Source organism: Telopea speciosissima, chromosome 1 (assembly GCF_018873765.1).
Source record: "Telopea speciosissima isolate NSW1024214 ecotype Mountain lineage chromosome 1, Tspe_v1, whole genome shotgun sequence".
In the NCBI taxonomy this organism is placed as follows: domain Eukaryota; kingdom Viridiplantae; phylum Streptophyta; class Magnoliopsida; order Proteales; family Proteaceae; genus Telopea; species Telopea speciosissima.
The window spans coordinates 21,514,453-21,541,951 of record NC_057916.1 but is presented as its reverse complement, the minus strand read 5'-3'; the positions used below and the strand labels follow the sequence as shown (position 1 = coordinate 21,541,951).

The window sequence follows — 27,499 nt, the reverse complement described above, 5'->3', positions numbered from 1 at the left end:
AGTCTAAAATTAAAATCGAACCATATCCAATAAAAGTTCACTTTTCAAAACCGGAACCAGATTGAATTTTTCCAATTTGATTCAGTCTCAATTTTCTATTCCAATTCTAAATCGACACCCTTAGCCCTTCGGCAATAAAGTGGTGCGCCTTGAAGCCCGTGGTGGGTCCTCCTTTCATGAGTGGATATGTAATGGTCACTAGTAATAAGGGGCTTGTGTTTTATTATTTCCAGCTCAACTATGGAGATTATTTATAAAAATTTAAAAAAAAAAAATATGGGGATTGAGATCCCTGTTCGACTACATAGCATACGCTACTCCATCCCAGTGCTGATCTCTCGCATCTTACAATTGAGGGCAGATATATTCTCTCGGCAAGATGAGAGATAGACACTAAGAGTTATTAGCATAAGCTACACAGCATGGTAGCATTTTTTGTGCAATACAAATCTTTTTTCAATAGATCAACATATTAGATTTATATGTTCAGATCCTAAGTCCAAAAGATACCCTTCAAAAGATTCCTATATGAGATGATAGACCAGAGAATCTCCACCCTCTTGATCTTATTTTAAATATTTACTATATTAGTAAGGGATGATCTTTTTATAACGAAGGATTCTTTTTTTATTTCTTTTACCCTTGTTTCTATTTCTCTCTTTTTAAATATCATTTTTTTAGATTCCTCCTCTCCCTCTCCATTTCGTCACTGTCTTAGACAGGAAAAATGTTGCTACCTTTGCTAGCAGCCAAGGAAATAGAATAATGTGTCTATCTCTCTCCTCCTTAAAACATGGGGACAGAACTGTTTTTTCATATGGGGAGGAGAGAAAGACTCATGGGAGTGTTGTCGTAGACCACACTCTCGGAGAGAGTACCTTTTTCCCTTCATTTCCCTTTTGGTTTTATAAATACCTTCCTAGGTTTTTGTATTTTTAAAAATATCCTTTATTTTTTTGGTTGAAAGAAGATTCATTGAAAAAATACCCTTTAAGATCCTCATTTCCTTGGCTGGCATGTTTCTATTACTTAGGCAGAAACAAAATTTTGTTCGTCTCTAACTCCCCTTCCATCCCCCTTTTGCCTTTTTTTTTTTAGTTCCTTTCTTCCCCCTCACCCTCATCTTCTTAATTACAATTGGGCTCAACACGCCAACATGGCCAAACAAACTGCTCAACTACCATCCGGGTTCCCTTCCTGTGAATCACTAGCTTTTGGTAGTTCCTCTTTCGGGCATTTATCGAAATGATACAATTGCTTGGAATTCCGTGCCCATAAGCCAACTAAAGCTAAAGAGATGCAACTTTAGCCGCGACTTATATAGGTTTCCCACTCTTAAAGTCTTAGGGTCTTTTTCGTATCATTTTTCATTTTGTTTTTGATCTTTTAAGAAAAAACAATATTGAAAACCATTTTCGATTAAATTTTTTTTTTTGTTTGATAACTACTAAACATAATTGATTGTATAATGAAAAATAAGTTTGGTATGTCTATGTGCAAATGATTTTTATAACAATTTTTGAAGAAAGTGCGCAAAGCCCATATAGTTTTAAGTGGTGGGTTATTTCGTAACAATAAATAAAGGAATTAAAACCAATGATGAATCGTAGGATAAAGGATGATATCTTCTTCAACTATATAGTTTTAATTGATTGTAGAATGAAAAAAAAGTTTGGTATGTCTATGTGCAAATAATTTTTATAACAATTTTTTAAGGAAGTGCGCAAAGCCCATATAGTTTTAAGTGGTGGGTTATTTCGTAACAATAAATAAAGAAATTAAAACCAATGATGAATCGTAGGATAAAGGATGATATCTTCTTCAACCATATAGTTTTAATTGATTGTAGAATGAAAAATTAGTTTGGTATGTCTATGTGCAAATGATTTTTATAATAATTTTTGAAGAAAATGCGCAAAGCCCAATGATAGCTTTTTGGTGAAGGAATTCCTCCTTCATCATGGCTTGATGAAAACTCGATTCTTTTTTTTCATTTTCTTATGCACTTTGCACATATTTTGGTTGTAGGTTATACGTTCAACGTTACTTTTTGATTAGGGAGAATGTTCTCTATGCTGCAGCGTAACCTATATGGCTGCACCCAAGCACATGGGCATCTTGTGTAGGGAGCAGGGTGGTCATTGCACCCACCCCCATGGGTTGCGCCCAGGCACAGGGAACAGCGCCCCTTTTGATTATTACGTTTTCTACACATTTTCCTCTCAGAGTGCAGCATAGTCCAGTTTGGTTTATGGTTTCCCAACCGAAGCCCAGCCCATTTGATTTGGACTAGGCCCACAGCCTTAACTTTTATACAATCAGGAAAGAAAAAGTGAAAAACCAAACTGGGTTACAACTTACAACACATAATGGTTATATAAGTAATACTATCATTGTAAATGTAAAGGTGAAACAAGAATCATATTCCAAGTAATATTTTCACAAATGTAAGGGCAACATGGGCAGCATGATCTCTACAATCACAAGGGTAAAATAGTGATTGTGATCTATATGGGAATATGATATATGTTATATCATTACAAATTTTAGGGCAATTTTGAAGTTCATGTGTAAGGTGTGCTTGCATGAGCCTGGACCCTTGGTCCTATTTGCCTACAAAATTTTGGAACCCACCTTAAATGCCATGTGGCAAATATCATGTCAATAAAAGAAGGTTTTGTGACTCTATAGATAATTACATATGGTCTTTCATTTTAGACAAAACAAAATCTATAAAGTAAACTCATTTAGAATAAAAATGTTAATTTTAATGGATAAAAAGTATACATTTACATATAACAATATAAAGTTAGTCCAAATGTTCTCTATGCCGGGGGCACAGGCTGCGCCCACACACATAGGGATGGGCGAAATGACCACCCTGTCCCCCCTAAATGGCAGGCCCATGTGTCTGGATGCAGGCTGTGCTGTGGCATAGAGAACATCAGCCCATAAAGTTCTTATCTACAATACCATTAAAAATTGCTTCAGAATCTTTTTTTGTATATATAATTTAAAGGTATTGTATCTGGCAACTCCAGTGATTTACAAAATCACACCTAACATCAAATATTGACCACATGGCAGCTTCAGTGGGATTCAAATATTTTGGACATGTTTATCTCTCACCCTGTGTTAAGTTCTAGTTGGTCAAAGTTGGCCAAATGAGAAAACAACTATTAAATAATTCAAGGCTACGGAAGAGGTTGCACGTCAATACAAAGGAGTACATACACATATATGGGATAATGTCACCATATGGGATGGATTAATGATTGAATTTCACACATGACCAATTTTGACATTAGCTTGTGGACTTAACAATTAGAGTTGCTAGCATCATCTTAGAAGAAGGAGCATCTCCGGGTGCAATTTCGGAAGATCATCAATCTTGGTGTTACATAACTTTTTTTATTTCTTAAAAAAATTAAAATTATATTACATGGTTAAGCATAGTATCATTTTTGTATGTAGATACTAGATAAATACAATAATAAAGCCCTGGGAGCTTCGATTTTTTTTATAACAGCTGTAATATTATTTCATATTTGTTTATGCAAGAAATAACGCTACTTGGGCGCATGTGGTTTGTTGTCCTTGTGCCCAAACATAAGAGCGTGCAGAATGATCGTTGCACCCCATGAAAATATGAAAATTTCCTAGAACATGGCAGGACGCAAGAGCAGCATACTGCACACATCCAGGTAGCGTATTCTTTTTCTTTATGTATTTATTGTTGGTTATTGCAATATTCATGCACGATTGCTAAATACCCGACCCTCTTAGGTCACTAGTTCCTTTCATGTATGGATAACCAGGTTTCATGGTTTATATTATATAGAAGATGATAAGGTAAAGTTAAAAAGAATAGAAAATTAGAAGTTTGGTTAAAAGGTGGGATGCACATCATCTATGAACAAGTCAAAATTTATCCCATTATGAAGATTATTTATATTAAAATAATAATTTTTTCCTTGTCACTTTCACAAGGAACGATTTGTATATTATTCATATAGAGTTGCCAGCCTTATATGAAAATATAATATTCCCTACATCCATAGTCTCTATTCTTCCATTGGAACGCTTTGGAGTGAATGGATCACAAGCCAGAAAATGCCAATCAGAATTCCGAACCAGATAGGAAATCTTTTGACAAGTGATCACCCAAAAAAGGCAACAGAGTGATCGGACATGGTTTGGGCCAGCAGGAAGTAGATGTTATATGGTCAGACTTGTGCTAGACCGGGTCTGGCCGGTTCATCAGAAAATGAGAAAATCAGATCGGAATATAAAAGAACTGGATACTTGAAAGAGTCGTCTAGGCTTTTTAGCCACCCACTCCTGAGCCCTGAGTTTAATTATGGACCATTCTTTCTTTCGTGTTTCCACGTAATGATAGTAAATGCTTATTACACGGTGCCCATGCGGCGCGTGCAACTGACATGTACATAATAATGGAAGGACAACGCCTAAAATCACGCACGGCCCGATCTTCGGTGCATGTACTGGGACCCACCATTATCATTTTAGTTAAAGTGGGACCACTATAATCCATAGTTGATTGCCTGTCTTCTTTTTTTTTTTTTTTGGGTACCAGTTTGCTTGCCTGTCACGCGCGTAAAAAACCTGTGAAAATATACAGTAGGAAAAAAGAGTAAGTTTGTTTGGTTACTTGGATTGCGGAGTGTGGACAGCATGGATTAGTGGCGTTCAAAGCCGGGTTGAGAACATGGATGAAGGAATTGGTATCGGTTCATTTGGATCGACCAATTTGTTTTGGTAGCAGTAGAGGTCGATACTAATCCTTGACTGATCCCGTATCAGCCGAGATCAATACCAATTACTAAATGCCTTGTTGGGAAGTGGGATAGGGGTGGAAGCCATGCCTCTACTTCACTAATCTCGAAATATTAATCGACTTTTAAGATCATGGAATGTCGACGACTATACACAACACACACCCATAGGTTCGTTCAAAACATTACCTTATAATCTAATTCAAAATGCCAAAGAAAAACAATTTACATAAATGCCACTATATAAGTATATCCTATGACAGTGGATTACCATTATTGTAATTTAAGAAAGGAAAACGTTTGGACACATTATCGGGGTGCCAGACCTATGTCTATCTCTCTCTCTCTATGGAAATGACCCCTTGTCCCTGTGTATCCCCACACTTCCATTGATGCCCACTGTTAACTAAATCATCTGGCTAACGTGCCCAATCATCTCCTTTTATGAAATTTTAAATTCACTTTGTAACCCTCTAAGATCTTATTCCATATCGAAACTAAATGGTAAGATGGTTCATCAATCTTTTTTAGTTTTTTCAAATCCTGCCATGTGATAGAGAGACACAATTTTGTTATGTAAAGATATAACAAACCCTTGTGACAAATAATAGATGTTTCCTTCTTGTTTTGGTGGTCCATCTCAATAATATAACCCACATATTCATCATTTTATTTGATAGGACCACAAAGAAAATTCTTTATATGGTCCACACAAATTGTGTTGTGTAAGGGTGAAGTCACGATTCCTATCGGGTAACTCACCTATGAAACAATCAATGAATCCAGTTTCAACGAGCATAGATCAGGTCCACATACGTGGTCCGACCTTAGGACCTGATCTGTGCCCATATGGAATCCAAGGGGCCAAAGGGGGCAATGGATTCCATTTGGGCACGGATCAAATCCCAAGGTCGGACATCGTACGTGGACTTGATTTGGGCTCTGTTTCAATTGAGTTTAAGATGAATAAGTGTGTCAACCGAGTAAACTTGAGGCTGGTTCACATTTTCGTACGTAGGATGCCAACATGGCCCAGCCATATGGTATCCACTCCTCTTTGGGAAACCATATGATTAGGAACTTTTATCCTCTCTAATTACCTAAATTGTATAGTGCGGCACTTTGGGGTGGAGATTTTGACACGTGGCATTTTGGAAAATGATCCAAACTCATTAATTTATGTTTTATTTTTTGTTGAGCTCGGTGCCGTTGGATATCTAAGCTGCCATGTGTTGGTTCCACCCCGAACTGTCGCATTGCAAAGTTATAGGGAATTAGAGAAGATTATTTTCCATAGGACTAGCATCCAACGTACCAGAACACATTCTCGTACGATGATGTGATTCGAGTTCCCCGACTAATATGGCCAGCTGACCCTAGGCTCTCTAAATCTCTGATTGGTTTACTTATGTAGTTATGTATCAAATTCCATTACTAAGAAACTATACACTCTACAAAACAAGAATCCATCAGAGCCGCAAATATGTAACCCGGATAAACCGCTATACGCATCAGCATCACTGAAACAAAAGAAGAGGCTCGAACGTGGGGCTGAGCCTACAACATGGAGACGAGTACGAGGAGGAGAGGGAAGATACCAATCCTATTTCCTACACATAACAACCGCTGCTGTCGTGTTTTGAATATTTTCGGTTCAACTTATTGGGCTGTATTAAATATTTAAACCCGCGTGGCAAAATTCAATTCGTTGAAAGTGAAACAGGAAACACAATATGGAGCCAAAATAACGGAGGCCTCTCCCGCGGCCCGTCTACCTCTAACGTCCAAAGTTTTTTCCATTGAGAAAAGAGAAAAGGCGCGTTTCAATTCGTTAAACGGGGGAGTTAACACGAGAAAGAGAAGGCAAGATCAAACCAAGGTTTAAAGACACGTGGCAAAATCCAATTTGTTGAATTATGACTTGTGCAGTGTGCGTTCCCTCGGTCCCTCCGTTGTTGTAAACTGTAATAATTCATAAACCCGTATGCGGTACAACTTTCCCTTCCTGACATTTTCTCCTTTTTCTTCATTCGCTGCCTCCGCTCGCTGCAGAAAGCTCTTTTGTATCCATTCTCGTCTGATTTCAGCCATTTTATTGGGTGCTGCTTCGACGCTTCACCCTCCATTAGACAATTAGGTTATTCTCTATTGATCTTCTCGTTTGGTGTCGATTTCCGTTGATTGATCGTGAGGTTTGATCTCAGAGAAGTTTTGAGCTTAGTCTTTTGACCGACGAAGTCGAAGTTATATTCTTCCAATTTCTGCTTATTTTGGCTGCGTCCTTCGATCATCTCTGGATATTTAACTGTAGTAGTTCTATTGACGATCCGTTTCTGTAAACTGTTCGGATCGTTCTCCTTCAATTTGAACAGGTTGGGACGATATCGAACATTTCCTGATTGTAATTTGCTTTTCGTATCTCATTCGTACTGTCGAAGGAATTAGAGAAGGTAAGATTTTGAAAGGGGAAAAAAAAAGGTTTATATATGTTTCATTTTATCTTCATGTTAAATTTACATTGAAACTCGTACTTGGTTGCGCTCATGGTAGATCGAAAAAAGGATCCAGATCTAAAGCTAGAATGGCCTTTCTCGGCACACAGCAGAAGTGTAAGGCTTGTGATAAGACTGTTTACGTGGTCGATCAGTTATCTGCTGATGGAGTTTCTTACCACAAGTCCTGCTTCAAGTGCAATCACTGCAAAGGGACTCTGAAGGTATGATTAATTAGTTAGTTCTCCTTTTTGGATCCTGAGATTTGGAAACACAGCGGATATGCATTTCTCCCCCCTTTCCCCATAAAAAATTGCTAGCTTTAGGATGATGAATGATTCTTCAGTTAGTTCTTGAAGCTTAAAATTGAGGAGTGAAAAGGGAAACTTTTTGTTGGCTGATTTTGCTTTCGTAATACCAGTGCTTCTGTTTTGTGGCTCAAAGGTTGCTTGGACATGAGGCGGGGGTTTGCTCTTGCTCTTACAAGTCCTCTTTGGCTTCACATTATAAGAATATCTGTTTGACTCTTAACCATTACAGCGTCAAACTCTTTATTTTAGTTTGTTATAGTACACCAAGTTCGTCTATTTGCAGAAACTCCGATTTGGCTGACACTGGTTTGCTTGGGTTATGTTTGTATCTATCCTAGTGCATGGCATTAGGATAGGATAAGGTATTCCGATGAGGAACACACCGTTGTCCATTGCAACTTGGTAGAGTAAGTAGTCGAGTCAGATTTATGTTTACAATGGCCACCTCATCATCATCTTTTGAATTGAAAGGTAAGCTTTGTTTTATTGGGTTACATAGCTTGTTTTTTTCTCTCACCAGTGCAGAATATTCAAGCTATTCTTTTAGGAGAACAGTTTATTCCTTTTCTCAACCAAAGCTCTTGCATTTCATAAATTCAACTCAAAATGCCTCATCTCCACTTATTGGGGTTGTGTGCTTGAATTGTGCTCCATCAAAGCCTCAGTGGAACCTCATTTCTTTCACACTTATTCGTCATCTCTTTTCTCACCAAACCTTTACAATATGCTAGAGAAGTAGTTTTCATTCTGCTTTTGATTCTTATTCATTCTATTTTTGTCCTTCCATAAGTTACTGAAACATGATTACTTATTTCTGTGGTATTATAGCTGTTTTCCCTCTTCCTGTCTTCCTTATCCTACCTTGTATGGTAACTGGCATAGTTCCTAGTTGTTACTATTTGCATTTGTTGTTTGATCATCTAATGCAAGGGAGGAAGAAGTGGGAGAAGAGGACTGGGAGAAGATTGAGGAGACAGATAGGAAGAGGATGAGGGGTCTTTGTATGTGGTCATGTACTTCTTCATGATGATCACAAAGAGGAAGAGGATAAGGAAATGGAAGAGGAGGAAAAGGGTCAAGAAGGAATTTTGTTCTTTCAGGGGCTGTTTGGTCCAGAATTAATGTGGGAAGAGTTATTAGGAGGAGCAGGATGAAGTGCTGGTTGGTGAATATTCTGAATGTGTGAGGAATCTCAGTGATGATTTCTGTCTTATTCTTAATGGGGCTGGGCATTGGTCTGGACCAACTTGAAATTTACCTTTCCCAGCTAAGGTTTCAGCGGGCTGGGTCGGGCTGTGCGCTTTTTAGGCCTGAAGAGGAATTTGTGCCAGGCTGAGCTGTCGTTCCCAGGCCCTGCCCAGCACAAGACTGGCCAGTGAAAGATAACTGTAGCTGGCCTGAATAAGAGAATTGGCTGGCTTAAAATTCTAATATATTATATTATGCATGTAGGCTAAATCACAGCATATGAAATGCACTATATTATATTTTGATATTGATTTAAGTTATTACATATGTTATATTATGTATTATTTTAAATATTTATTGACCTATGTTATCTCCTCATCTGAAAAACGAAGATATCGCTTTTGAATTGGATTTGAGAACAAAATCTTACCTGTTTTCAAATGTTTCTATTTTCAGCTTAGCAGTTATTCGTCAATGGAAGGTGTTCTGTACTGCAAGCCACATTTTGAGCAGCTCTTCAAGGAGACTGGCAATTTCACCAAGAATTTTCAATCTCGTATGTCTAGTAATTTGTCAGCTAATTTCTTTTTTATTCTTCTTTATCAGTTTCTAGCCGTTTAATTGTTTGATACATTTCTTTTTCTGCAGCTGCAAGGTCGGCTGAGAAGTTAACACCAGAACTGGTAATTTCCCCCTGAACTGCCATGTCTGGGCTCTAATTTTCATCCAATAAAGGAATTATGTCAATAAAGTAGGTAGGTACTGTCATAAGTGTTCTCTAATTTTTGATGCATTATGAGGTTTCAGACAAGGTCACCTAGTAAAGCTGCGAGCATGTTTTCTGGAACACAAGAAAAATGTGCAACTTGTGGTAAAACAGCTTACCCACTAGAGAAGGTAAGAGTTCTAATCTTAAAGTTGTGATCCTGTTTCTTATAATTGTTTCTTCTTTGATTGCTGGCCTGAAACGAACCCTTGCAGATTGGTAGGACTTTAGGTCTTCTGTCTTCCCTTAATTATCTTTCCCTAAAAAAATTAGGATTCCATTTTCGATGTCAACACTCTATATGATATTTAAGCTACATGCAATTGAGATAGATTTCTGTTGAGTAGTTAAACTTTTGATGGTTTTCTTCTGTTTACATGATATTCTTGGTGAATGAACAAAGCTGGTACTGTTCATTTAGAAATGACCTGGGTTTTTAATGTAGAACTGTATTTGAATGATCAAAACAGTACCAAAATAGGATATTTTCTCAGAGATTAACATCCAGATTAGGAGGATAATTAATAGAAGCAAATCAGATGGTCAGATGACCATCAAACTCAAATCGAGTTCAACAAATATAGGGATGAAGGCTTCCTGAAAATCTTAGGACGATCCAAGGGCTGGATCAGAAGATATGAGACACTTCTAGTTAGACAGAGGGGTAGAACAGTAATTTCACCACTCAAAACAGAATTCAGAAGAGAGTGATAGATGGATTAATCGATCCTGAAGATATATTATAAATCTCAGAAATATCAGAGTAGTAAAACCAGTAAATTGATAAAGTATTCAAAAGGACAGAATTTAGGTTAAGAGATAAGGGCAAAATAGGGATTTCAGTAAAACTCCAGGTCGGCAGGTAATATAGAACTAAATTTGAGTAATCAAAACAGGACCAAAATGGAACCTTTTCTCTGAGAGTAAAAACCCAGATTAGGAGAATAATTAATAGAAGCAAATCGAATGATCAGATGACCACCAAACTCCAATTGAGTTCAGTAAACAAAGTATAGATCAAATGCTGAAATTCTGAAATCGATCCAAGGGTTAGATGTGAGATTATGAGCCAGTCTTACTACCACTAGGACAAGGGTATATTAGGAATTCACAGATCAGATTGAAACTCAGATAACAGGAATATGAAGACCAATCAATTCTGAACGTATACTATAAATCTCAGAAAGAACAGATTAGTAAAACTAGTAACATATACCTAGCCTCTATGCATATTATAGGCCCATTACAAAGAAAACCCATTAGACTAAAGGCCCAACACATATATAATCCAACCCAAGGCTTATTTTTTATAAAAGAAGTCCATTTAAGTGTTTTATCTGTATCAGTTATGGTGGTGAAAAGACAATTAGTGGTTATGACTTTATGATTTAACAACAACTATGCCCTTGAATAGTGGAACATCATAACTTGATATTTTGTAGCCAATGTCAAGTGATTGGGTAAAGCTTAGTGAGCAGCTTTTCTAAATGGTTGTCAAGGAATGTTACTTTGTTGGCGAAGTGATTTGAGCTGCATGGGACATGGATAAATATTTGTAGTCCACACTAGTCTATCAATGATGACCTTTGATGCATTGCTGCCTTGGATCGGTACAAACCCATTTGGTGGCCCATATCAAGATGAACCGGGTCCCAATTTATATTTGCTCCAATAGGATATTTAGGGATTTATTTATTTATTTGGGGTTATTTTGTAATATTTTATTTTGGGCAAGCTACTTGGGAGATTTGCTTAAGTTATTAGTTTCCTAGTTGGTAGTAGTTTCTATTTTCTGTTTTGGGTTGGAGTTTTTTCTTGTTATTTAAATCATAGTACAAGATCTTGTTGAGACCCGAAAATATCTTGGTTTCGTGAAGTTTCGAGACGAGACGGTAGGCGATACAGTATTTGTGCAAGATCTCGGTATCTCGCCGAGATCTCGTGGTGATCTCGTGGTGTATCTCGATCTCGGTTCGACTCGGGACTAAACCAAGCATAAAAAGGCACCCTCTCGGTGAGATTTCGACCTCAACTCGAAATCTCGCCTCTCTCGCTCCGCTGTGAAGGAAAAACACTTGGAGGTGAGAATTTTGGTGCTTTTTTTTTTGGCAAATCTCACCTCATCTGAAGATTAAAGCTTGGAGATTCAAGATTGAAGCTTCAACATCAAGAGAGGGAGTTGCATTGCATCTCAAGAACAGTTTTAGGTAAAAAGAAGAGCTAAGCTTGATTCGAGAACAACAACAACATGGTTGTTTTGATAATCCGGCCTGATAGTTGTTTCAGTACTAGCTACTCTCAAATGGTAGGACTGGTTACACACTTACACTTGTATTTGTTTATTCTGTCTCTTTCCAAGTTTCTAACAATTATTAACAAATTGTCAAACCATCACCATGTATGATTATGAATATGATGCCTAATTCTTAAATGGTTTATGGTTTAATGTTTTGTAATTCCTAATGCTTAATTAAGTTGTTTTACACCTCTACTCTAATTATATGTGTTCTAAATATTGTGTGGACTAGCCTAGGGTAGAGCTCCCCTACGCTGTAGACTACCAACCTAGGGTCCAAAGTCAAAGTACCATTTTGGGTTTGAATTTGTAAAAACAACCGTTTCCATTGTGTTTAGAAGGCCTAAAATAGGATGGATGTCAAGTTTCAGAACATATCTTGGCCATATGGCCACCGAAACCCACCACCGATTCAACACAGGAAAAAATACTCCAACTCACCGAGATCTCGGCAGAACTCGGTTTCGTGGCCTGGCAAAACCAGGGGCGAAACCAAGACCTAAAACCTTGATTTAAATACATGTGACCTCATTGTAGAAGATTATAGATTTTGAATAAGAATGAAAAATTGAGTTGTGTTTCAGTATGCCTGCATGGCCTGGGCGGCTTGTTGGCTGTGTTTTTTCCCCCCTTCCCTGTATGGCATCTGTCTGATGAAAAGTTGAGTTGTGTTTCTGTGTGCCTGCATGGCCTGGGCAGCTTGTTGGCTGTGTTTTTTTCCCCCCTTCCTTGTATAGCATCTCTCCTCTGATTAGTATCTTCCTCCTCCTCGTTCTTATTTCTTCTACCCATCTTCTCTATTCTTCTCCTCCTTTAATCATCTTTCCTTTGTACTGTTATTCTGTTTCATTCTTGTTCCAGCGGTACCATCAGCCACCTCCCTCTCAAATTTGATTCCCCTCATCCTTTCTCATCTTCCTAAGATTTGGGGTGGAGTACCTCTGTTATAGGCGACCCTTGCCCTCAAGTTCCAGCTCCTAAGCCTTCCTCTATAGGGAGATTATAGCCCAGTTTCAGGTTTGAACCTGCAAGTACCGCCGACATAACTTGCAGAATTTTCTTAGTTATAATCCTTGTTTTCCTGGATTGAAATTGGTTGGTTTCAGGAGAGAGATGCATGGAGATTAGTGATTACCCACTCAAGGTTTCACTTCGATTGGGCATCTCATGAGAGAATTCCCTCAATTTTTGTGACGTTATTTTATTGGATACCATACTTTGTTCTTTCCAAAATTACCCCCTCTTTGTTCCCAATTCAGCTCCTGTCCTTGATTTGTTTTAATGAGCAAACCCTTTAAGATTCTGTTTATTTATCAAATTTTGATGACCCTTACCTTTTGAACCGTTGATCGTCTGGTGGGGCCTGTAGTGGCCCATAATCAGGGTTATTGAACCCTAGGTTGCATCAACCTTTCTTCCTGTGGTTGTGTCCAAATCTGATGCTTATATTCTCTGCAGTAGTTGAACTGTTTTGGCTGCATTCACAGATAAGAATCAATCATGTGACTCAACTTTTGATGCATTTGGACCCAGTGCACTCCCCCTAGAGGGCGTACCCCTGCTTTTGCAGAGAGGCTGTTTTCAGACTCGAACCCGCTACCACTTGGTCACAATGGAGCAACCTTACCTTTGTGCCAAGGCCCATCTTCTGTACTGCCCCAGAGGGTTGGATTTAATTATCACTCAAGTTGAAGAATTAAAATAATGGGAAGGTTCTTTTTTTCTATTATAAATTAGTACAGACATTTAAGATGTTTTAAGTAGCTTGGTTAACATGGTAGAATTATGTTCTCTTGAGATGAGCATTTTTTAGGGTTTGACATGGAAATGGATTAAAAATCATACAGGTCTGTTAATATATTTACTTGGGATGCCAGTCGGCTTGGGATTTTGTTGGGAAAACTCTATATCAGTCAGAGACTCAGAGTACTCCATTTATGACAGACCATTTTGTGAATGAAATTGGGCATGAAAACCAGGAGACCTAATACTTACGCACTGAACTCTGAAACGAAGTTTCTTCTGATCATTTGCCAACTGGTGTTCAAAAGACTTGTGAGGTTTGTGTTTTGAGATGAGTGACATGGTGAGGGTGTGTGGGAAATGCATCAAGGCTTAACCTTAGCACTAAAATTGTGAGGCATTCAAGGTGCATGTTTACATCACGAGTTCGAGTTGTTAGTTCTTAGGAGAAAAGAGGGAAAATCATCAGATTTTTGTTGTGTAATAGTTCAGAGGATATTTTGTGTGCCCATTGATAATGTGAAACCTCTTGTTTATGCAAACCATTTTTTTTATTAGCTGTTTAACTTTTTATAGAACAGCGAGGGGTTACTGGACTCTGTTGTATTGATTTTCTGTTGTCGTCATTATTTACTCAACAAACCTGGTGTAGTGGAAAATTTATGGCCTCCCCATGTAACTGCGGGGGGAGGAGATGAGCTATGTGTGTAAGTTACCTAGTTCAACGATCTTTGTTGATTGAAAAATGATGAACATGTTACATAGTTTCACCGATCTTCACCGATCTATGTAATGCAAATTAAATCATCAGCCTCAAATTTATATCCATATCCTATTGAGAGATAGGGTGTGAAACAAGGAAATGTTCTTTATAGGAATAGGAGGTTGGAGTGAATCTGTGGGGATGTGAAAGTAAATGTGCTGGTCATGTGGAGTAATTGCTGTTGTTAAACAATATTGGATCAGTTTTTTTTTTATTATCATTTTCATTTGAAAATATCAACATGCTCTGATAAGTCGGGAACCAAACTAATTCCCCAAAAGTCTGTCATTCTTCTTCAGAGAGGAAAGTTAGCAAACAAGGATTGTTCTCAGCTGAACAAACCAACCAACAGCGACTGATTCACATGTTTATCAGTTACTGATGACATTCATGCACATGAACACAAATTGATGTCGTAAGCTGTTAGGACCATGATTATCATTAATTTTTAGGAGGAGTTGCTTTTGCTGAAACTTCCATTGGAGGGAACGGGTGGAGAGTTTATTCTTTTAACCATGGTTTCTTGATATCAGCAAAAAAAAAAAATGTTTCCTGCAAAAACTCAGTACTTAGCTGTCCCACCTCTCCCAATAATAATAAAAATAATAAAAAGATGTGTCTACCAAGACATCTGGAAACAAAGAATTCTAATTCTTTTGCTATTCTTAAGAAACCTGAAGTTGTCTGGTAAGAATAAAATGTACAGTTTATATTTGATACCATGGCCCATCTATTGTGAACAATGCAGTTCTATTGAAGAACCACAGAGGTGATAAGGTTGCATTGATTACTTGCTTCTGATTAGCGAAAGCTCTTCCAAATTTATATACACAATGACAAATACATTTTTTTGAATATCGGTAAATTTCTTATGTGATATAACTTTTGGTTTGTCTTTCAAATGGTGTCAGGTAACTGTGGAAGGACAGGCATACCATAAATCCTGTTTCAAGTGCTCTCATGGGGGCTGCTCCATTTCTCCATCAAACTATGCAGCTCTAGAAGGCATCCTTTACTGTAAACACCATTTCTCCCAGCTCTTCAAGGAGAAGGGAAGCTACAACCATCTCATCAAATGTGCATCAATGAAGCGCCCAACAACCCCTGTTCCAGATGCTTCATCATGAAATCCTAATTTATCTAGCTGAAGAAAGTGGTTTATCATTTAATTCAAGGGTTTAATCCTTGTCTTTGGTTTCAACATTACTCTATAGTGTGTGCTTTCCCTGATTTCCCCTTTTTGAATTTCTGTTGGGGGAAATCTACTGATTTGTCTGCTTTGTTGTGCCTCACATGTTTGAGTGGTTTGTGTCTTTTGTTTATGAGATGTGAGATTACTTTCTTGTTGACATTTTGTGGTTCCTCTATGCAATTGTGATTGTTACTGTGATGTATCATTAGAAGAGAAAATAGATAGCTAGAGGTTTGGTTTGCCAACAGTATCAACTGCTGTATGGTTAGGGCTGGCAACAGGTAGAGCAGGGTCAGGTAATGACCTCACCCTCAGGGATCTCTGGGTTTTTTCATTTTGTCCTTTAGGGGGTTATGCCACACCCTGTATCAAAGTTTTGAATGCTTGTTTTTAAGGCAAAATCTAGATAATTTTGTCCTTCTAAAAAAATTTCAAAGGAAAGCTTACCAATTTATTTTTGTTTTTTTTTTTTTGGATAAGAAAAAGTTTACCAATTAAAAAACAAAAACAAGCAGTGAAGAAAATTTGAATTAAATATTAAACTCTTCTTGGTCATTTTGTGGACTTTTAAAACTGAAAGAGTTAGTAAGGAAGAATTTATGAGAACAATTCCATCCCAATTGATTCCTGCAACCCTCTTGGATTATCTATATTCATGTTTGATTTTCAATCTTGGCCATTGTTTTCTTCTTTTAACCAATAATTACAGCATAAAGCCAAAGAAACTTAACTCTTATGGCAAGAAAGTTAGGTCTATTGAATCAAAACTATAAAAATCAAAGATCTTAAGAAATTTTTGCCTTTTCTTCCCAATTCAATTTATAGTTTTCATGAAAACTGAAGTAATAATTCCCCAAGCTTAGGGAGCATTAACCAAACATGAAAATATAGGATATCAATTTTCATCCGTATGATGATATGATCAAACCTATTCTTTCCTCAGAGTTGTAGAAGCTCTCTCCCGTTTCAAAACGGAAAGGTCAATTTATCAAACGGTTGTGCAAATTCGGTAATTCATATCAACGGATAGAAATCACTCACGCATTTTAGTGATGGGCGGGTGGGTTCACATTGCCAATTGCCATTCCGGGGACATTATTCACTATCATAAAAAATTGCCCTTGGCGCCGGTTCTAAATCGTAGGCGGGAAGGCATACTATTTCCCGCCAATAAAATTATAGGTTTTGAAGACTTAAAAAGAGATCCCCTCACCCAAATTCTTACCACCGTTCTATATATCCATATACTGCTTTCTTACACCGTTCCTTCTCTCCCTCTCTCTCTTTCTCCTTCCAAACCCTAGAATATAAAGATTCTTTCTATTCTTCTTTCACAAGTTCTGTCAGTTTAAGGACTCGAAGAGGTGTGGTGAGCAGAGAAGAAGTTCGAAGATGTTGGAACTGAGGCTTGTGCAGGGGAGTCTGTTTAAGAAGGTGCTTGAAGCGATCAAGGACCTGGTGACCGATGCTAACTTCGACTGCTCGGCCACCGGATTCTCACTCCAGGCCATGGATTCCAGCCACGTAGCTCTAGTAGCTCTCCTCCTGAGATCTGAGGGCTTCGATCACTACCGCTGTGACCGGAATCTGTCCATGGGGATGAATCTCAACAACATGTCCAAGATGCTCAAGTGTGCCGGCAACGAAGATATCGTCACTCTCAAGGCCGATGACGGCAGCGACACTGTTACTTTCATGTTCGAAAGCCCAAGTAAGTTGGTTTTCGCTTCATTTCTTTCTTTCTCTCTTTCGTTTCTTGTTTAGGTTTTCTTTGTTAATTCTATTTCGATTTATTCCATTTGTTTGCTGACTTTTGGTGGGAGATTTGGAGTTCTTTGAGTACACGCTTAGGTTTTCATTTTACCCCTTCTCCTTTTCCCCCTCATCCCAAACACAATAAAGAAATAGGGAAATGATCTTTAATACGGAAAGTTAAGGAGTCGATTTATAGAGTTCTGATATATGATTTCTGGTTCTGTGGTCTTTGGATGTATCAAAAGATCAAGATAAGATTGCAGATTTTGAGATGAAGCTAATGGACATAGACAGTGAGCATCTTGGAATCCCCGAAGCAGAGTACCAAGCCATTGTCCGTATGCCTTCGTCCGAGTTTGGCAGGATTTGCAAGGACCTTAGTTCCATTGGTGATACCGGTAATATTTATGTTTCATTTGGCTTCTATTCGCCTTCAGCAGTTCTAGATATTCAATTTCTTGAATGTAAATACAAAAACCTTTCCTTGCTTTTAATCATTTGGGGTGTTGGGTTTTGACAGTTGTGATCTCGGTGACAAAGGAAGGCGTAAAGTTTTCTTCAAGAGGTGACATTGGTACTGCAAATATCGTTTGCAGACAGAATGCCTCCGTCGACAAGGTATGTATATTGTGTCTTTTCTTCAAGTTCATTCGATTCGCACTTTAGGATCTTGAATTGTAAAATGATTCGATCATAATCTTTTAATGGGAAACTGTTACTCTGGCTTCTATTCTTTTATTATTTTTCTTTCTTTCTTAATTTTGCTCTTTTCCTTATTTTCTTTGTTGGGCTGTAAAATATAACAGCCAGACGAAGCTGTCATCATAGAGATGCAGGAACCAGTGTCCTTAACGTTTGCCTTGAGATACATGAATTCCTTCACCAAGGCTGGTCCATTGTCCAGCACTGTTACTATCAGCTTATCTTCGGATTTGCCTGTTGTGGTCGAATACAAGATTGCAGAAATGGGATATATCAGATATTACTTGGCTCCAAAGATAGAGGACGATGATGAAGAATCGAAGCCTGATATCAAGACTGAGGCTTGAAAGTTTCATTTCATAATCAGACCTGCCTTCCCATCATTTTTTTTTTTGCTTCCTGCAAGTCCTTTATCAAATTTGAAGGTTTCACCAACAGTTGACAATCACCCAATCAGTAGTTACATTAGTTAGAAGGTTCTAAGATTGCTCTTTGTTATATCAAATTGTAGTTGCTTTTCTGTTCTTGTACTTTGGAAATTTGAGTTATAGTTCTGGAATTCTTGTCCTAATGTTGAGAGTGCTGGCTTTAGTCATTTGACGTATCCATCATTTGCTCTGAATCTTTGTGTAAATGTTAAATTAGTCTTCACAGGATGTAGAAACTTGCAAGCCTACTTTGGTTTTAAAAAATCCCTCAAGACATTAAGGAAATCTACAATTTAATGGACTATGAGTGAGATTCAGGTGGCTATCTCAAATACCAAAAGGGAAGTACAGGTATCGTGGTGTTGACTGATACCTGAAACATTCATGGATCAGATGGTTTTACCTTGCTCTATTCTTTCACTCAACTGAGCCTTACCCAGCTAGTTGGCCTTATCTTTTATGATTTTTTTGATAATTAGGCTCCAAAGAGAGTTGATCTCATGACTCTTACTTTTGAGGTGTTGGTTATTGCCAACTGAGCAACCCCCTTGGGGTATATCTTACATGAATTGTGCTTCCCTGCAATCACATTCTGAGTCTGGTTTTGCCCAATTTTCAAACCTCTTTAAATTGGTCATGAGTGCATACAGATTTTAAATTTTGATCGGGGTTTTTTATTCTGATTGTGCCCAGTTCTCTAGTCCCCTTTTATGAGTTGGTTATGAGTGCATTTAGATCTTAATTTTTGGTCTTTTTTATTCATTCGACTAGTAAGTAAAATAGCAGAAAAACAGTGAAATTTACCTCTTGTATCAAGATTTATGAGTACAATACTTCAATAAATAAAAGATTTGTTGAACTATTTGTGGAGGTTGATCCACGTCTGATTCGGGATTTTTTAACCTTGGTACTTATCCAGGTTGAGTCCCCATAAACAGAAAGAGGAGGATGCCCATTAATGTGAATAAGTAAGTGCTCAAGGTTGTTATTACCAAACCATTTTTTGGTTTGGTACTTTTCATCCTCATATGAAATAGTGACGAGTTTTTTGTGATGTGGCTACTTGTTTGACCACATTGGTCAATGTTCAAACGATGGAAAACTTGTTTCAAGGTTTTCCATTTCTTTTCTTCCAACTGTTGCTTAGAGGCACAGATCATAAAAAAGAAATTCCCTTCTCTAGTTGGTCATGTAATCGTGTTAGCACAACTCAATGGGGACGGTGAGGCCTGAGGGGGAAGAACAAGTTGGAATTAGCAATGAAAGTGTTAATAGCATTGTGCATTGATTCAGTCCCATCACTTCCCACCAATAAAATCCATATTTTGTCTTTCCCTTAAAGTGAGGAATTCTGTAATCTTTTTATTTTTTTGGTAATGAGGAATTCTGTAATCTTGATGGTTGTCTATCTTCAAGCCACTCTAGCTCTTTCTTCCTTGATTAAAAGAGGTCCATCCCTTGATTAAATTATACTATAAATAGGGTAATATTATTCAAACTTACGGGCTATATATCAAGTACAACCATTGTGCCACATTTTTCACCCCCAAAAAAAAAAAAAAAAAAAAAAAAAACCATTGTTCCATATATCTGTTTCATCATCCACCAATTGCTATTGTGACGTTTCAGTTTAACACCCATCAATTGGTGAGCACGCAAATAAACAGCAAGATTTTGGTCCGTATAGTTGGAAGAGTTGTGGAGCTCATGGTTTGGGACTTTATTGGCATTGGATTGGCTGATTTCTACTAAGGCAGGCTGAAGAGGGTTTTTTTTGTTGTCATGTATGTCAAGTAATTTTTGGCATAACAAAACCGGACCTTTATTCATTGCTGTAACTGGAGCGCTGCTGTGCGCATCGTGCAACGCAGCAGTGGCCATGTGCGCACAGTGGGGCCCGCTGTGCACACATGGCCGTTGATGCGCTGCACAATGCACATAGCAGCACTCCAGTTACAACAGCGGATAAAAATTCAACAAAACCCACCTTGAACCAGTTTAAGCCCAACCAAACACTGTAGGGAAGATAAGTGATGATCGTTGTTGCATTTTAGCCCAAATTAATTAGCCAAAAATACAGATACTCCCTCAGAAAAACAGGAAAGTTCTGAACCTCATCAGTCTTAAGTTTTTGAGTTTGAAGTTTCTTGATGAGACATTACAATGCCACAAGTTGACCCATTCCATTCCAGTGTTTCACAGATTGATCAGCTCCTCTTGGCAGGGATTTTAGCATATTTGATTGGCATTTTCAGAGTCAAACAGATTAGAACCTGTGAGATTTGAATAGGCTATATCGGCATGTTCAGCCTTGACAGAACAAGCTTTCCTCCTGATGAACATATTAAAACATTTACAGTGACGCCGGCCATTCTCAACATGTAGACAATGTGGGCAAAATAATGGTAAAAATTATCAGGAATATCTTTCAGTAATTAATCAAAAGATGACATGATTGACTAAAAAACAGATAAATTGGGCAGAAGAGACCCAATTCTGTCCCTGTAAAGAATAGTGGACATTCCTCTATTACCCTCTGATGAGAAGACAAGACAGACCAATGAGTCCTCTTATTGAGATTTCCTAGCCTTTCCTACGCTGGCCGTTGCTGTTGATGCTTGATACAGGTGGAAACCCTATCACTGGTCTCCGGCAAAAGAATTTGGAGGGCGCAATATGTGGAATCAGCTGAATAGCACCAACCTCAGCTCCGAGAAGCATTTTGCTGTCCTCTCATAAAAAAAAGATAAAATACACGAAAAAGTATTTGTTTGCTGTTTCCGCACAGACGGTTCATTTGCTTCGTTTCTTCGCTTCACTGTAAAGGATAACTCCCATAACTGTTAGCGTGTAACCAAGCATTCCCGTCACTGATACAGGATTTCTGAAAATCAAAATAGAGATCACCACAGCCACAGCTCCTTTTGCATTTCCAAGGACCTGGAAGAGTAGAAAAGCTCTTTAATCTCAAAGCAGGATTACCAGGTTCTTTAAAATACATTTTCAAGATGGATTCAATTTATTTTATAGCTTCAAAACTTCAAGAAGGCTGACACCAGATAAGTAATTTGAATTACTATGAATGTACTAAAGAAAATGAGACAAAAAGACTGTCCCCAGTTTTTCTTCCTTGGCCGCAATATTGTGATTTAAAAAAAAAAATAGTTTGACAAATGTCTTCTCAACAGTAGTGATACCAACGCTTGAAGAATGATGAAATCCACATCTCCCTGTATACAAGTCATGTTCCATATATTCTAATCTAGAAACTTGTTGGAAATATGTCCATAACAGGTTCTGGAATCACTTTTCTTCTTACCCATCCTATAATATACCAAATCTCATTTGTAAGCAAAGGAATGCTGCAACTCAACTCAACTCAGCCTTGTCCCAACAAAATGGGATTGGCTAAATGGATCCTATTTCTCCAATAAATTCTATTTAAACCATAGTTGCTACTAGTCCTAACCTATGCATGATATCCTCACCACTTCTGCTAGAGTCATTTTAGGCCTAACCCTCGCTCTTCTAGCTTCTTCAATCTGAATCAACTCGCCCAGTCTATTGGAGCATTCGAAGGCCTCCATTGCATATATCCATGCCACATTGCCACCTCAAACGACATCTACAATTAGTTCTTACATAAAGGTATTTAGATTGGCTTTCTGATAGATTGGGCCGTACACTTTTCTAACCCTAAGTTTAACTAGGAAAAAAAAGCTAATGTCAATGGACAAGTCTTCTCAACAAAGTTGACAAATATCAGTGCTTGAGAGATGTTTCATAAAGAAAAACATCTCTGATGCTAGTTCATAGTTTGTTGACATATGAAGAAAAAATAATGAAGCACCAACCTGCCCCCCTCAAGGTCATTCATCTGGCTGCTAGTTCATAGTTTGTTGACATATGCTCTGATGTGCCAGTGAGATAATTTTCCGTTTTTTTTTTCCTTTTCTTTTTTGTCCCCAAGGGGGGGGGGGGGGGTAGTTTGGGAGATGGTAAATGGTTAAAAAAATACAGTCCATGCTTTATGAATAAAAAACACATTTGCTTTCTGTTCCACATCCCAGTGTATAATCTATTTAACTTCATTGCTTTCAATTACCAACATTTTTAGGTAAAAGCCCCATGGCAATGAAAGAATGAACACTGGGATGCATCAGTTAGGAGTGGTTGGACCCCTGATCCAAACTTGAGTTCGATTCAGCTAGGATCGGGCGATCCTTGATAAGATGGGGGGGGGGGGACTATAAAACTCAGAATGCAAAGGTCCTTGCAATGCAATCATTGCACAGGTTCTGAAATATAAATAAGTAGGGATGGTAATTAAGAATGAAACTGAGCAATCAGTCGAGGCATACTGATGCAGAGGCAAGTACCAGCAGCAGTACCAGAGGAGAGAGAAGACCAGATCCCAGCACCCGACAGCTGGTGACAGAATCTGACAGCCTGTAGTTCCAGTTTCTGTTCTGTTCCAGATTCCTGGTTATGTTAGGAATCTTACCTATAATCCAATCGTGGGTCTTTGTTGTCAGTTTAATTTTCCTTTTTTCATTGTTATTACTTGTCATTTGTCAGGCTGGATTAGGCTTATGTATTTCCAGTCCTGTTTGTTTATGTTTTTCTACATTATTTAAGTTTCCTAGTCAGATTATAACTCTCCCAAAGCTGGTTGATTTGCAAGAGTTAGAATCAGGCTTGTTTAATATTTTCAACTGAAAGATCTGTCCCAAAATAGCAACAATAAACAAAAAATTTATCCTGCCTTCGCCTCTCCAATATATATGTAGTGATTCAAACCAGCAGTGAACAGACTTCATATGCATCCAGTCGGGGAACAAGTGGTTTAACGGTTATCCCTAATGTAAGAAGTCATAATATCAAGTACTAGATTGACTGTTCAGTCACATTAGACATTTTCTATCAAAGTTATCCATCAAATTCACATATGAGTCAATCAAGTACCTTTATCTACAATTTCATTGCAATATCCATAACCAGTCTTGAGTCAACAAAGCATCTGAATACCAAGAAGACAGGCACAACCATTGAACTCATGACTGAGAAGCCACTTTTCAAGATGGATTATGGGAGTGACGAACTATTGATTGAGCCGAGCAGATATATGATTTAATCCACCACATTGGAATTCACAACCAAATGTGTCTCTATTCCAATCACCACGTAAACCCCACCAACCCTGGATTACATTTATATTTCTTTGTCATAAGTCTAGCATAACCCTCTCAGTGGCTTAGCCAGATCAAGGGCTGCAAGCAATATACTTCCACGTTCTGATAATTCATATACCCACTGGCAAACACCATTGAGTTGCAGGAGGAAAATATACATCCATGTTAACATCTACTGTGCTTTAAGGTCTGGCAATTTCCTTTCTCACTTTAATTAATAGTATAATCACGATAAGAAATAAAGACCAACTATAGGAGGATATTGCCAAACATTACATGTGGTTATTCTTCATCTCTCTGGTAATTCCCATACTTTATGTCCAGGTGAACTTCATCATCCAAATGATTATAATCATATCTACAATAAAGTTCTTACCAATAATTTTACCCATAGGCTTATGGTTTTTATTCATTAAAAAGATTTTCCCCTTTTCTTAAGGTTTAAAAATATGAAGAAACACTGAGAACTTGACGGCAATGATAAAAAAGGAAATGTAAGAAGGGAATAAACATGTCAAGGGCACTTCAGCAGTAATGACATTGGATCTTCAATCTTCACAAAAGACTAAAATCCAAAACAGAGTAAATTATTCTAATCTTATGAGAAATAGTTTTTCATAGAAATTAGCATGTAATTGACCAGAGGGACATACCTGAAGAGTCAAGGCACTGGTGTGCTTGGTGACCAAGAAGTTGGTCAAATTCACAAAATATGCAAGTGCAGAATTGAAGAGGAGATACCAAAGGATCCTGCTATCATCTCTTGCAAGTGCTAGCGTGATTCCAACAACATTTTCCTCCATTATTAGCGTGGCAGGAAGAAGGAACACAACAGCAATTGGAGCCATGTACAATAGGAGATTCATCGAATTCAATTTTTCTCTGGAAACATTGATTTAAGAACTTCAGCATATCTTTACAGCTTCATAACAACTTTGAATGTAAACCAAAGATCTAATGCCCTAGAATCCAGACAGAAGTTTACACCATTGGTGTCCCTTACCCTTCAGAAGACAGCAAAATCCCTTGAAGTACTGACTTGAGTGCCCTTGCAGCAGTAGCACCAACACACATTATAAACCCAAATAGATGGAAACTTGGTTCACCCTGCAACCATAACATAACAAAATCATTACAAAAGAGATAGAAATGACCCTGGGCTCCAACAAGTTCATTAGACAATATTTATTAGCTTGTAAACCTAGCCGTCTGTGGTGATCCACAGGTCAGCTGAGAGGCAGTGCCAGTACCACTGACCACATAATTGTTTCATGTCTTGAGGAATAACACAATTTACAAACAAACACAATACCATCATTGTCATCATCATATATACAAGTTCCAAAACCCAATTAAGGGATTCCGTTGAATTTAAAGGGTATCCACAAAATCAAGAACTTGAAAAAGGATTTGCACACTCAAACCCGTTGAAAGTTTCGTAAGGAAACTGCCATTTTTTAATACCATCCCTCTCCCCCTCCCCCCCCGCCCGCGGGGACGGGGGCGGGGGCGGCTTTTGAGTTCTCTGTTTTTGGCGGGTAAGATGAGTTCGGACAGACCAACCAAAAGCAGATAAATTACTAAAGGGAAATAGAGCTTCAACTCTCCATTCTAAGAAAACCATGAGACGCAGGCAAAAGGAAGCTGAATACATAAAAATAAAATAAAATCAAAACCAATGGGGAAGAAAAAAGGGGGAAATTGAATGGATAAGAACTCACCCCGCTAGCAATGATGACCCCCGTAACAACAGGAATGAGGGTGACATAAGTCAGCCAAGCTTCCCTCTTCACCGTCATGATATAGGCGAACACGGCGGTAAAGAAAGGGGTAGTGGCACCAATTGCCTGGTTGAATGACACCGGAAGGAATCGAAGCGAGACATTACCACTAACAACGGAAGCACAAAAAACGAGGCTAAGTCCAGCGATCTTCATGAACTGAACACGAGATCGGATGGTCTGCATTGGAACGACCTTCATCCAAGCGATGGCAACGTAACTGAGCAGGGAACATGCTGTCATGTGACACATGGTGAGGAAGATCGGGTACTTGAACCCATAGTTGCTGAGAAGATACTTGTTGAGCAACAAAACTCCGATATTGGACGAGTACCATGCTGTCACAAGCCCAATCGTGAAAAAACGGCTCGAGCTCTTCATCGCAGAATTGGGTTCAGAGTTCTCTAGGGTTTTTTCTCTTTCAAATCTGAAGACGAGAGTTTGCCGCAGAAGAGACTTGGTAAGGCTTTCTATCTGCAAAACATGGATCTATTGGGACAGCAACGGCAAGCGCTAGGGTTAAGATGTCAAGTGAAAAGAGGACATGGGGAGGAGCATTTGTGATCCTCGAGATCAAATGAGATAATCAAAAGAGGAGGGACAATCTACCATGGATCTGAGAGAGTTTTTCACGAAAGATTGATTGTCTGAAGACTCTGAAATTTATGGTTTCCTGAGAAGGCAACAAAGAAGCTTCTTCTTATCACAGGAAGAAAGAGAAGATGAGAGCTTGGAACGATGGAAAGGAAGAAGAAGGTAAGCCCGATGGAGGAGAAGAGAAGAGAAGAGAAGAGAAGAGGGGAGTTTCGTTTATTACTAGAGATTTTTCTTTCCCCTCTAATCCTTTTCTCCGGCGTTGTCTCTGGTTTTAACTATATGTAAGAAAGCCTTCTGAGGCAAAATGTGAAAAAACGGAAAGTCCGGTCTTCTCTCTCTCTCTCTCTTACAGGCGTCAACTTTGATTTTTATTTCTTGCGTTTCAAAGTTTTTCCTTATCTCTCTCTCTCTCCTCGTTTTTGGGGATTCTGGGAATGAACCTCTTACCACTTACCTCCCTCCCTCTCACCTTTTTTTTTTTTTGATATTTGATTTTTAAATTCTTATCAAAATTGACTCACGCCAACTTGCCAAGTGGGTAGCCACGTAAAGGGGGTGAGAGGTGGAAGGGTCTTACCCACCAACTCAACATTTAGGGGACCCACTTTATAAAACGTTTAACTGCCATAGAGTCATAGAGACACGCTTATCACGGCGAGAGATATGGAGGAGGATATTAAAGAGAGGTATTTAGCTGTTTAGAGAATTAAGAACTAGCTCTACCAATGAGGTTTTCTACCAAATAGATACCTGAGAATTTGTTGGTATAAAATTAGGGAAAAAGAAGGCTACCAGGTCACATGGTCCCTGCCCTATTAGCTCAGAGCCAATGGGAACACGCACACACGCACAAAGACATCCCGGTAGAAGTGGGCTTACGGAGCCGGGGTGGTGATTTCACCATTCTTGTGTTTGGACACAAGAGCCACGTGATGGTTGAGCATACTGCCGATGTACTGCAAGTCAGTGTCTGTTGTATCTATCTTTATATGCCTTACTTTGAATGACCGTTTGTCTTTCACATATGATGCTCTCTGTCTTGTGCCCCATTCATGTCGCCCACTAGCTTATCGTAGGCGAACAATGTGGACAAGGGTCTTTACATGACATATATCTTGTCATGTGGACAAATGATATGGACATAATCTAGATTAGTCACACCGTTAAATTTCATAAACTTACTCAATCAAGGAAGAGGGTTCTCTGAGCAAGTTTGTAGCATATGGAATGCACCAATGAGGTGCCATAAAATGGTTTCGTACATAGGAGGATTGTTAGGCCATTTCATGTGTGTGTGTGTGAGTGAGAGAGAGAGAGAGAGAGAGAGAGAGAGGTGCTACCATGCTAGTTCTCGTGTACGTCCATGCATATCGACATTATTGTTTGCTCTCCCCATTCTAGGTAGGAATACATCCGATAAATATGAACCATCTATCTAATTTTATGGGTTTTTTAATCTAAACCATTTATTCTCCCCCCCCCTCTCAGTTTGGAGAG

The 27,499-nt window shown here is 38.4% G+C and overlaps 3 protein-coding genes across 4 annotated transcripts; 2 read left to right on the top strand and 1 right to left on the bottom strand.

Annotated features, from left to right (window-relative positions):
- Positions 1–7,186: 7,186 nt before the first annotated feature.
- Positions 7,187–15,701, top strand: LOC122646111 (LIM domain-containing protein WLIM2b-like). Of its 2 annotated transcripts, none has more exons than XM_043839609.1 (6): positions 7,187–7,246; positions 7,347–7,512; positions 9,244–9,343; positions 9,436–9,470; positions 9,595–9,684; positions 15,267–15,701. In XM_043839609.1, the coding sequence occupies exons 2-6, from the start codon at positions 7,378–7,380 to the stop codon at positions 15,480–15,482; spliced, it is 576 nt and encodes a 191-aa protein (XP_043695544.1). In that variant the 5' UTR covers positions 7,187–7,246; positions 7,347–7,377; the 3' UTR covers positions 15,483–15,701. The 2 variants fall into 2 exon arrangements, with proteins under 2 accessions (XP_043695544.1, XP_043695535.1); XM_043839600.1 differs by having other exon boundaries at positions 7,187–7,261; positions 7,345–7,512; positions 9,430–9,470.
- Positions 15,702–16,873: 1,172 nt separating this feature from the next.
- Positions 16,874–18,579, top strand: LOC122654128 (proliferating cell nuclear antigen). The gene is made up of 4 exons (XM_043848141.1): positions 16,874–17,258; positions 17,548–17,700; positions 17,823–17,920; positions 18,109–18,579. The coding sequence occupies exons 1-4, from the start codon at positions 16,940–16,942 to the stop codon at positions 18,349–18,351; spliced, it is 813 nt and encodes a 270-aa protein (XP_043704076.1). The 5' UTR covers positions 16,874–16,939; the 3' UTR covers positions 18,352–18,579.
- A 2,253-nt stretch (positions 18,580–20,832) lies between these two features.
- LOC122666255 (probable sugar phosphate/phosphate translocator At3g11320) lies at positions 20,833–26,101 on the bottom strand. Its single transcript, XM_043862421.1, has 4 exons — positions 25,346–26,101; positions 24,628–24,731; positions 24,278–24,506; positions 20,833–21,372 (listed from the first exon to the last, which is right to left on the bottom strand). The coding sequence occupies exons 1-4, from the start codon at positions 25,784–25,786 to the stop codon at positions 21,226–21,228; spliced, it is 921 nt and encodes a 306-aa protein (XP_043718356.1). The 5' UTR covers positions 25,787–26,101; the 3' UTR covers positions 20,833–21,225.
- Positions 26,102–27,499: the final 1,398 nt, after the last annotated feature.

Coding starts and splice junctions, on each gene's coding strand:
- LOC122646111 (XM_043839600.1), top strand. CDS start 7,378: ATGGCCTTTCTCGGCACACAGCAGAAGTGTAAGGCTTGTGATAAGACT. Junction 9,344..9,429: donor CACCAAGAATTTTCAATCTC/GTATGTCTAGTA, acceptor ACATTTCTTTTT/CTGCAGCTGCAAGGTCGGCT. Junction 9,471..9,594: donor AGAAGTTAACACCAGAACTG/GTAATTTCCCCC, acceptor ATGAGGTTTCAG/ACAAGGTCACCTAGTAAAGC.
- LOC122654128 (XM_043848141.1), top strand. CDS start 16,940: ATGTTGGAACTGAGGCTTGTGCAGGGGAGTCTGTTTAAGAAGGTGCTT. Junction 17,259..17,547: donor TTTCATGTTCGAAAGCCCAA/GTAAGTTGGTTT, acceptor ATGTATCAAAAG/ATCAAGATAAGATTGCAGAT. Junction 17,701..17,822: donor TAGTTCCATTGGTGATACCG/GTAATATTTATG, acceptor GGGTTTTGACAG/TTGTGATCTCGGTGACAAAG.
- LOC122666255 (XM_043862421.1), bottom strand. CDS start 25,786: ATGAAGAGCTCGAGCCGTTTTTTCACGATTGGGCTTGTGACAGCATGG. Junction 24,507..24,627: donor ATTTTGCTGTCTTCTGAAGG/GTAAGGGACACC, acceptor CAATGTTTCCAG/AGAAAAATTGAATTCGATGA. Junction 21,373..24,277: donor CCAGTGCCTTGACTCTTCAG/GTATGTCCCTCT, acceptor CTACTCTTCCAG/GTCCTTGGAAATGCAAAAGG.